The following is a 12,162-nucleotide window of genomic DNA, read 5'->3' as shown; positions in this document are numbered from 1 at the left end:
ACTTGAAATGAAATATGAGGTAGTATATCAGTATCTTGAGAATGAAAAAGTTCTATGGATATTTTTTGAATATCTTAAAAGTACGAATACCGAATACTTCAGATCATTGTACAATAAGTATATGTAGATGGTAGAGTTGTATATTATGATATACTGTAAAATTGGTACCCCACAGCTTGTTCAGGTGTAAATATGTTCTAATACAGGAACACCAGGGTCAGTTGACATCGGATCAGGAGATCAGCCACCAATCCAGATCACGTAAGTTAACAAAATCATCATCATACCATACACTTTGTCTCAACTGGACCCTGTCCAATCTCGACTTTATTCTAAACTGGCCAAAGAATCGGATTTAGAAAATTACAATGTAAAAGCTGTAGACTTTTAATTTACTTTTCGAGAACTCTCTCAAAACAGTCTAATTGTATCATTCCAGGCAGTTATCAGTAGGCGATTCTGAAATCTTTACAACACAGAATGAAAAATATTTGGATAAGACGTCACTGTTAATAGACCTGAGACTGACGATATGATTATTTTTACAGATACAACCTTGCTCGTAATGAGGATGAGACGTCACTGTTAATAGGCCTGAGACTGACGATATGATTATTTATACAGATACAACCTTGCTCATAATGAGGATGAGACGTCACTGTTAATAGACCTGAGACTGACGATATGATTATTTTTAGAGATACAACCTTGCTCGTAATGAGGATGAGACGTCGCTGTTAATAGACCTGAGACTGACGATATGATTATTTTTACAGATACAACCTTGCTCGTAATGAGGATAAGACGTCGCTGTTAATAGACCTGATGACTATATAATTATTTTTACAGATACAACCTTGCTTGTAATGAGGATAAGACGTCGCTGTTACTAGACCTGATGACTATATAATTATTTTTACAGATACAACCTTGCTCGTAATGAGGATGAGACGTCGCTGTTAATAGACCTGAGACTGACTATATAATTATTTTTACAGATACAACCTTGCTTGTAATGAGGATAAGACGTCGCTGTTAATAGACCTGATGACTATATAATTATTTTTACAGATACAACCTTGCTCGTAATGAGGATTAGACGTCGCTGTTAATAGACCTGATGACTATATAACTATTTTTACAGATACAACCTTGCTCGTAATGAGGATAAGACGTCACTGTTAATAGACCTGGGACTGACAATGTGTTTCCCACTGGATGGGGAGTCGTTCTGTATACCTGATGGCAGCCCCCTAGAACTCCTGAAGGCAGCGGAGCTTCCATGTGATGCGAGGGCTTTGGCTAATCTAACAAGAAGTACTGTAACAACTAGCTATAACTCTTAAATATTTGGTCCAGATAGGGTTACTTAGATAATACATGTTTTCAGGGTTATTTGTTTACACTTATGTTAACTTACGTTTACTTGTGATAGCCTCACTTTGAAAATATTTGAAAATAGAATTAGGATACATTTTTTTTCATATGTAATGAATGATAACAAATCCTCTATAAAGACCGACTAATTATAAAATAACCTATTTATAAAGACCCTCTATCCATATAAAGAATAGATAATAACAACAGTTATATATAAAAACTGTCTGTCTATATAATAACACTTCTGTAAAAGGACCCTGTCTATAAGAACACTTTTTTATAAAGATGACCTTTCTATAATGACAACTTGATTATAAAGATCACCTCTTTGTATATAAACAACCTCTATATCAGAACACTACTCTATAATATAATAATAATAATAATAAGGTTCTTATATACCGCTTTATCACAACCTAGTTTGTAGGTCATCTCAAAGCGGTTCATAAATTATTACCCGTGGTTATAGGACCTTTTCAACCAGCTAATATCTTTCTCAACTCCCTGGAGAGCATACAGCCGGTGCTGCCATTTTGGCGCTCACAGCTAGCATTCAACAATTCTAGCACTGCCCAGCTGTCTGTATAACAACCTCTCTATAAAGACCACCTGGATGTATAATAATACTTGTCTAAAAAGAACACCTGTCTCCATAATGACACCTATATATAAAGACCATCTGTCTCCATAATGACACCTATATATAAAGACCATCTGTCTCCATAATGACACCTATATATAAAGACCATCTGTCTCCATAATGACACCTATATATAAAGACCATCTGTCTCCATAATGACACCTATATATAAAGACCATCTGTCTCCATAATGACACCTATATATAAAGACCATCTGTCTCCATAATGACACCTATATATAAAGACCATCTGTCTCCATAATGACACCTATATATAAAGACCATCTGTCTCCATAATGACACCTATATATAAAGACCATCTGTCTCCATAATGACACCTATATATAAAGACCATCTGTCTCCATAATGACACCTATATATAAAGACCATCTGTCTCCATAATGACACCTATATATAAAGACCATCTGTCTCCATAATGACACCTATATATAAAGACCATCTGTCTCCATAATGACACCTATATATAAAGACCATCTGTCTCCATAATGACACCTATATATAAAGACCATCTGTCTCCATAATGACACCTATATATAAAGACCATCTGTCTCCATAATGACACCTATATATAAAGACCATCTGTCTCCATAATGACACCTATATATAAAGACCATCTGTCTCCATAATGACACCTATATATAAAGACCATCTGTCTCCATAATGACACCTATATATAAAGACCATCTGTCTCCATAATGACACCTATATATAAAGACCATCTGTCTCCATAATGACACCTATATATAAAGACCATCTGTCTCCATAATGACACCTATATATAAAGACCATCTGTCTCCATAATGACACCTATATATAAAGACCATCTGTCTCCATAATGACACCTATATATAAAGACCATCTGTCTCCATAATGACACCTATATATAAAGACCATCTGTCTCCATAATGACACCTATATATAAAGACCATCTGTCTCCATAATGACACCTATATATAAAGACCATCTGTCTCCATAATGACACCTATATATAAAGACCATCTGTCTCCATAATGACACCTATATATAAAGACCATCTGTCTCCATAATGACACCTATATATAAAGACCATCTGTCTCCATAATGACACCTATATATAAAGACCATCTGTCTCCATAATGACACCTATATATAAAGACCATCTGTCTCCATAATGACACCTATATATAAAGACCATCTGTCTCCATAATGACACCTATATATAAAGACCATCTGTCTCCATAATGACACCTATATATAAAGACCATCTGTCTCCATAATGACACCTATATATAAAGACCATCTGTCTCCATAATGACACCTATATATAAAGACCATCTGTCTCCATAATGACACCTATATATAAAGACCATCTGTCTCCATAATGACACCTATATATAAAGACCATCTGTCTCCATAATGACACCTATATATAAAGACCATCTGTCTCCATAATGACACCTATATATAAAGACCATCTGTCTCCATAATGACACCTATATATAAAGACCATCTGTCTCCATAATGACACCTATATATAAAGACCATCTGTCTCCATAATGACACCTATATATAAAGACCATCTGTCTCCATAATGACACCTATATATAAAGACCATCTGTCTCCATAATGACACCTATATATAAAGACCATCTGTCTCCATAATGACACCTATATATAAAGACCATCTGTCTCCATAATGACACCTATATATAAAGACCATCTGTCTCCATAATGACACCTATATATAAAGACCATCTGTCTCCATAATGACACCTATATATAAAGACCATCTGTCTCCATAATGACACCTATATATAAAGACCATCTGTCTCCATAATGACACCTATATATAAAGACCATCTGTCTCCATAATGACACCTATATATAAAGACCATCTGTCTCCATAATGACACCTATATATAAAGACCATCTGTCTCCATAATGACACCTATATATAAAGACCATCTGTCTCCATAATGACACCTATATATAAAGACCATCTGTCTCCATAATGACACCTATATATAAAGACCATCTGTCTCCATAATGACACCTATATATAAAGACCATCTGTCTCCATAATGACACCTATATATAAAGACCATCTGTCTCCATAATGACACCTATATATAAAGACCATCTGTCTCCATAATGACACCTATATATAAAGACCATCTGTCTCCATAATGACACCTATATATAAAGACCATCTGTCTCCATAATGACACCTATATATAAAGACCATCTGTCTCCATAATGACACCTATATATAAAGACCATCTGTCTCCATAATGACACCTATATATAAAGACCATCTGTCTCCATAATGACACCTATATATAAAGACCATCTGTCTCCATAATGACACCTATATATAAAGACCATCTGTCTCCATAATGACACCTATATATAAAGACCATCTGTCTCCATAATGACACCTATATATAAAGACCATCTGTCTCCATAATGACACCTATATATAAAGACCATCTGTCTCCATAATGACACCTATATATAAAGACCATCTGTCTCCATAATGACACCTATATATAAAGACCATCTGTCTCCATAATGACACCTATATATAAAGACCATCTGTCTCCATAATGACACCTATATATAAAGACCATCTGTCTCCATAATGACACCTATATATAAAGACCATCTGTCTCCATAATGACACCTATATATAAAGACCATCTGTCTCCATAATGACACCTATATATAAAGACCATCTGTCTCCATAATGACACCTATATATAAAGACCATCTGTCTCCATAATGACACCTATATATAAAGACCATCTGTCTCCATAATGACACCTATATATAAAGACCATCTGTCTCCATAATGACACCTATATATAAAGACCATCTGTCTCCATAATGACACCTATATATAAAGACCATCTGTCTCCATAATGACACCTATATATAAAGACCATCTGTCTCCATAATGACACCTATATATAAAGACCATCTGTCTCCATAATGACACCTATATATAAAGACCATCTGTCTCCATAATGACACCTATATATAAAGACCATCTGTCTCCATAATGACACCTATATATAAAGACCATCTGTCTCCATAATGACACCTATATATAAAGACCATCTGTCTCCATAATGACACCTATATATAAAGACCATCTGTCTCCATAATGACACCTATATATAAAGACCATCTGTCTCCATAATGACACCTATATATAAAGACCATCTGTCTCCATAATGACACCTATATATAAAGACCATCTGTCTCCATAATGACACCTATATATAAAGACCATCTGTCTCCATAATGACACCTATATATAAAGACCATCTGTCTCCATAATGACACCTATATATAAAGACCATCTGTCTCCATAATGACACCTATATATAAAGACCATCTGTCTCCATAATGACACCTATATATAAAGACCATCTGTCTCCATAATGACACCTATATATAAAGACCATCTGTCTCCATAATGACACCTATATATAAAGACCATCTGTCTCCATAATGACACCTATATATAAAGACCATCTGTCTCCATAATGACACCTATATATAAAGACCATCTGTCTCCATAATGACACCTATATATAAAGACCATCTGTCTCCATAATGACACCTATATATAAAGACCATCTGTCTCCATAATGACACCTATATATAAAGACCATCTGTCTCCATAATGACACCTATATATAAAGACCATCTGTCTCCATAATGACACCTATATATAAAGACCATCTGTCTCCATAATGACACCTATATATAAAGACCATCTGTCTCCATAATGACACCTATATATAAAGACCATCTGTCTCCATAATGACACCTATATATAAAGACCATCTGTCTCCATAATGACACCTATATATAAAGACCATCTGTCTCCATAATGACACCTATATATAAAGACCATCTGTCTCCATAATGACACCTATATATAAAGACCATCTGTCTCCATAATGACACCTATATATAAAGACCATCTGTCTCCATAATGACACCTATATATAAAGACCATCTGTCTCCATAATGACACCTATATATAAAGACCATCTGTCTCCATAATGACACCTATATATAAAGACCATCTGTCTCCATAATGACACCTATATATAAAGACCATCTGTCTCCATAATGACACCTATATATAAAGACCATCTGTCTCCATAATGACACCTATATATAAAGACCATCTGTCTCCATAATGACACCTATATATAAAGACCATCTGTCTCCATAATGACACCTATATATAAAGACCATCTGTCTCCATAATGACACCTATATATAAAGACCATCTGTCTCCATAATGACACCTATATATAAAGACCATCTGTCTCCATAATGACACCTATATATAAAGACCATCTGTCTCCATAATGACACCTATATATAAAGACCATCTGTCTCCATAATGACACCTATATATAAAGACCATCTGTCTCCATAATGACACCTATATATAAAGACCATCTGTCTCCATAATGACACCTATATATAAAGACCATCTGTCTCCATAATGACACCTATATATAAAGACCATCTGTCTCCATAATGACACCTATATATAAAGACCATCTGTCTCCATAATGACACCTATATATAAAGACCATCTGTCTCCATAATGACACCTATATATAAAGACCATCTGTCTCCATAATGACACCTATATATAAAGACCATCTGTCTCCATAATGACACCTATATATAAAGACCATCTGTCTCCATAATGACACCTATATATAAAGACCACATGTCTCCATAATGACACCTATATATAAAGACCATCTGTCTCCATAATGACACCTATATATAAAGACCACATGTCTATAATAATCACTATATGGTTCGATATCCAGCACACACTCAGGCATACACACATAGGGAGATATAAGCCAGGTGGCATAGGTATAGTAATTAGCATCTGATAAGGCAGCTCCTGCGAATTCCTCAAAATTGTATTGGTTAATGTATATGCTAATTGTATTAATTGTATATCTATATACTGTAAAAACGCTTTAGAGTGGCTTATGTTAGCTAGATAGGGCTATATCAAATGCTGTATATCATTATTATTGTTATTATCCTACCTGGCTGTGAACCTTGGCTTGTCATTGGTCTTCGTCAAGTAGTAATTTAGACGGCTTTCATGGGAAGAAACAGGAAGCTCTGGTGGGTGAAATTCCTCTTTATCTATACTGTATCCATACTGTATCCATACTGTATCTATACTGTATCCATACTGTATCCATACTGTATCCATACTGAAAGGAAGGTTAGATTTGATCAGCTAAGTGTTAGTGCAATGACCACATGTATCTTTTTCATTTTTAGCCTTCAGCTTTAAAAACTTCACCAATCAACTGTTGAATGAGGTGGGCAAGGTGACCAGTAGGGCTGCCCTAGACGTAATACTAAAGGCATTGGGACTGGAAGATTTTTTCAAAGAGCCTGCCTGTGACCCAACAAGGGGAAAGTACACTCCCTCATCAGACAGTGGCTGGAACAACTGTAAGGACAAACATGATATCTCATTACCTCTTATTTCTGGTTTTCAATTTTCTTGGGTTTGGTAATAACATATACAGTCAAACTTGGATCTTTCAGACTTTGCAGGACCATCTGGAAAAATTCAAAACATCGAGACTTTGACTCACAAACATTGAACATGAATAACCTGTAAATGAAGACAGGATTTTATTCTGACAAAACACAGGCAAAGACATTTCCTTTTGAATTTCAATATTAGATTTCTTATCAAATTCAATTCTTTTTTGTTAATGTAATTCTCGGAAGCCTTTACTATTAAAATAACCATGGGACGTCTAACGGTAATATAGAAAGTATTTCACATAGATTGATGAGTTGTAATTTTCAGTGTTTTCATAACGAATGGGCTTTGATTATACTTCGAAACAGCGAGTAATTCAACTCTTATATATATATATAAGAGCAAAACTCTCAACTTTACCATAAGTTCTACACATCGAGAAGTTCGATTTGTTGAAATTTGACTGTAATATCGTACCTGCATACATCCTTTTCAGTGTGTCCTCTTGGAATTGTAAAAATGCCCAATCTTCCGGACAAGGCCAAGTGTCACATCCCATACCGATGCTCGGCTGTATACTGCTGCGCCAAAGAGACCAAGGTTACTGATCTCTCCTTCGAGTTCTTCCTCGATATAGACATGTGTAACTACACCCTTAAAGGCGGGGTCGAATCTGTGACCTTTGAAGTTGAACTTCTCAACTATGAATTTGGCAAGTATTTTTATGTATAATAATAGAAATTATAGTAATTATCTGTCTTCATGTCATTATTTGATTGTAAATAACCTGTGAGCGCTATTTCCTCTCAGTGTTTAGATTATCAGTTCGTTAAAACCTGCTAGCTCATTTTTCGTTTATATCTTTCCTGTCTGCCTTCTTTTCGATCTACTTTCACTTTCCAGTCGAGTGTCTCCAGGCACCCGTCTTCATATGACCATAGCTGTTGCAAGGACATTAAATAATAAACAAAACCCTGCCAGCTAAATTTGTTGTCAGTATGCTGTCCAATCTATCTATAAAATTGTTTATATTTGGTTGTATGACTAGCTACTTCCTCTGGCAAAGCGTCCCACACTTTGGTACCGCAACCTCTTCATCTCACCTTTATAATGAATATTGTCTGTTAGTCACAAGGTGTAATTTCCATTTTAAGAAAATTAAAATTATGAAGTCATATTCAAGTTGTAAAATCAAATTGTAATATTAACAAATTTAATATATTAATTTATGATAAAAAAGATTATTGTAGTGGAATGAGACTGGGCCGATTGTTGTTCACCAGGTAGATCAATTTTATGTAAAGCACCCGTCTAGAGTTCGCAGGGTCCCAGGTTTGAATCCTGGTCTGGCCGTGCATTTCTCTCTCTCTTATTACAATTATAATGCCATATTAATTTAATGATTACAATGTTAATGTAACAGGTATTGTTTGAAATCATTATGTCATGTTAAGATTATAACATATAATTTTAAATTTTAATTGGCTGCACTTCAATGTTTGAAATATACTAATTACACAATGTTTGAAATATACTAATTACAGATTTTGTTTTTTTACAGGAAAATTAGAAACCATCAACATTGGGGATGTTGTTTTCATTTTGTAAGTATAACATAACATTTTTGTTTAGAGTGTAGTACAGAATGTCAGATGGTTTATTTCCCTCAAAGGTTTGTTCACCGTATATTTGTAATACAGAGATATTTAACATCCTTAAATGACCTAAGCTGTTGATAGGATATTAAACCCTATACAACCAACCAACCTCAAAAGCATGACCTGGAATCTTGTCAAACAAACTACATGAAAATTCAGGATCATGTTAACTCATGCAAAGTAACCTTTTGTTTGCTCAGAACTACGATAATGTTGATATATGATGACCATGAAATTATCAAGTTTAATGATCCGTATATAATAACCGTGCTAGTAACCATTGTTTTTTATTGTTATGTCCGGTGATCCATATCTTCATTTACTAGTAACAGTTGTTAATCATTATGTTCAATGATCCATGTCTAACAGTGCTAGTAACTGTTGTTTATCATTATACATGTATTCACTAATCCATGCTTACTGTGCTAAAAACTGTTAATGTTATCATTATGTTCAGTGGTCCATGTCTAACAGAGTTAGTAACTGTAAATGTTATCATTATGTTCAATGATCCATGTCTAACAGAGCTAGTAACTGTAAATGTTATCATTATGTTCAATGATCCATGTCTAACAGAGCTAGTTACTGTTGTTTATCATTATGTTCAGTGATCCATGTCTAACAGAGCTAGTAACTGTTGTTTATCATTATGTTCAATGATCCATGTCTAACAGAGGTAGTAACAGTTGTTTATCATTATGTTCAATGATCCATGTCTAACAGAGCTTGTAACTGTTAATGTTATCATTATGTTCAATGATCCATGTCTAACAGAGCTAGTAACTGTAAATGTTATCATTATGTTCAATGATCCATGTATAACAGAGCTAGTAACTGTTGTTTATCATGTTCAATGATCCATGTCTAACAGAGCTTGTAACTGTTAATGTTATCATTATGTTCAGTGATCCATGTCTAACAGAGCTAGTTACTGTTAATGTTATCATTATGTTCAATGATCCATGTCTAACAGATCTAGTTACTGTTGTTTATCATTATGTTCAGTGATCCATGTCTAACAGAGCTAGTTACTGTTGTTTATCATTATGTTCAATGATCCATGTCTAACAGAGCTAGTAACAGTTGTTTGTCTTTGTTAACAGGTACAGATTGAAGAAACCACCTAACAGAAAGATCTTCATTATTGACCTGAGTTTAAAGTTCTGTCCAGATGCAGATGAATGTTTTATTGAGATCCCAGTTCTGGAGAGCACAGAAATTCCGCAGATTTTGTGCGACATCAATGCAACTCTTAGTCTAAGGGGTGAGTCACATTGGAATATACCTTGATAAAAAGTTGAAGACATCAATGATCTCAATGAAGTGTCAATGTCACTGTGAAGAAAAGACTTCTGAATGAAGGTAAAAGGTCATTTGGAGATAACAAATACCATTAAAGGTCAAGGTCAAGGTGGTCACCTGATTCAAGGGTCAGAAAAATCAGTCATGAATAATAGTTGAGGACACATGGATCAAACGGTCAAATTATCAATGACCTATAATGAAAGGTCAAGGTTGATTTCAGAGACACATTTCTATGAATGAATGGTGATGCTCATAAAATGAGGCAAATCAGGAGTTGAGGTCAGTTTTGGTGACTCATTCCTTTGAATGAATGGTTAAGGTCACTTAGGAAAATCACTTTATAATGGTAAATGTAAGGTCAAGGTCACTTTTGGAGACGTATTGCACTAAATCAATAATGAGGCCATATTTAGAGAGTCAGTAGCATAATTATTTTAATTGGATGGTGAGGCACTATTTGGTCAATCAATAGCATAATTTTTTTAATTGGATGGTGAGGCCATATTTGGACAGTCAGTAGCATGATTATTTTAATTGGATGGTGAAGGTCACCTTTAGAATACTAGTAGCATGAATGAAGGGTCCAGATCAGTACTACTTATATGAAATGTGAAGGTGGTGAGGAGGATCAGTACAGAGAATGATCATGGACACTTCATTAGCATTAACTGTATGGCATGCTAATGCAGTTGCAAAATTGCTTTGTGTCTTTCAGATTTTAATGTAAAAGATTGGATGGCTAATCTACACCAGAACCTGACTCAGAGGATGACCGGGGCAGCTCTGGACCTCCTCCTGCAACAGTTGGGTCTTGATGACTTTCTAAGAGATTCTCCATGTAATCGCTCATCGCCCACCTATTGGCCCAGTACAAATGGCTGGAAAGATGGTGAGCTATTTTACTTCTTATATAACTGTTCATCCTTTTTATCAATGATTCTAGACCATGCTTAGTAAACTTCCCGAAATTCCTTCAAGATTCTTCAATTTCAAAATGAGTTATTTTCAAATAGTAATTCTGCTATGATCATGAATCTGCTTTACGTAATGTTTGGATGTCTTTTATCTTGTATGTTTTGATTGTTGATTTATTTTAACTACAGGTCAGAGATAGAGCAATATAATACTTTAAATATAACTGTTTTTGATTTCATTTGAATGATCCGGAATAATTTGGTGAGTGTAATAAAGTATTGAAAGAATTGTGAAAATTGGTTGGGTATTCAAAATTATGAAACGTGACAAGTCAGAAAAATATCTAATGTTTTAGAGGTTTATCAATGTTTAGAAAATTGATATTGGAAGTATTTGTGCCTTGTTAAATCGTCGTTGTCATACAATATGCTACAGATTGTGGTAAGAGTTTCCTGAGCCTACCTGACATCTCGTCTTACCCACTGACTTGTGCCGTCCCTGACTTCTGCTCCGGGATAGACTGTTGTCTGGAGTACTCCAACAGCTTTTTCAGCTTAACGCTCAACATCTACCTTATTGTCGACACATGTAACTACGAAATCCGTGGAGGCATCGAGAACTTTGGCTTTGTCATCCCAATCATAAATTACAAATGGGGTAAGTTAAACTGATTTGTCATCGCACTCTTAATTCACCATTGGG

The 12,162-nt window shown here is 34.8% G+C and overlaps 1 protein-coding gene across 1 annotated transcript in view; it reads left to right on the top strand.

Annotated features, from left to right (window-relative positions):
* Positions 1-12,162, top strand: part of LOC110450253 — an 89,676-nt gene that overhangs the window by 55,266 nt on the left and 22,248 nt on the right. The window contains exons 41-48 of the mRNA XM_021497697.1: positions 207-261; positions 1,145-1,317; positions 7,366-7,542; positions 8,079-8,294; positions 9,144-9,186; positions 10,344-10,504; positions 11,261-11,434; positions 11,896-12,117. Of these exons, the coding sequence (XP_021353372.1) occupies positions 207-261; positions 1,145-1,317; positions 7,366-7,542; positions 8,079-8,294; positions 9,144-9,186; positions 10,344-10,504; positions 11,261-11,434; positions 11,896-12,117 (1,221 nt within the window). The remainder of the gene's footprint in view (positions 1-206; positions 262-1,144; positions 1,318-7,365; positions 7,543-8,078; positions 8,295-9,143; positions 9,187-10,343; positions 10,505-11,260; positions 11,435-11,895; positions 12,118-12,162) is intronic.

This window comes from Mizuhopecten yessoensis, unplaced genomic scaffold (genome assembly GCF_002113885.1).
Source record: "Mizuhopecten yessoensis strain PY_sf001 unplaced genomic scaffold, ASM211388v2 scaffold523, whole genome shotgun sequence".
In the NCBI taxonomy this organism is placed as follows: Eukaryota; Metazoa; Mollusca; class Bivalvia; order Pectinida; family Pectinidae; genus Mizuhopecten; species Mizuhopecten yessoensis.
Note: the sequence above shows the minus strand (reverse complement) of the source record. Positions and strands in the feature narration are given on the sequence as shown.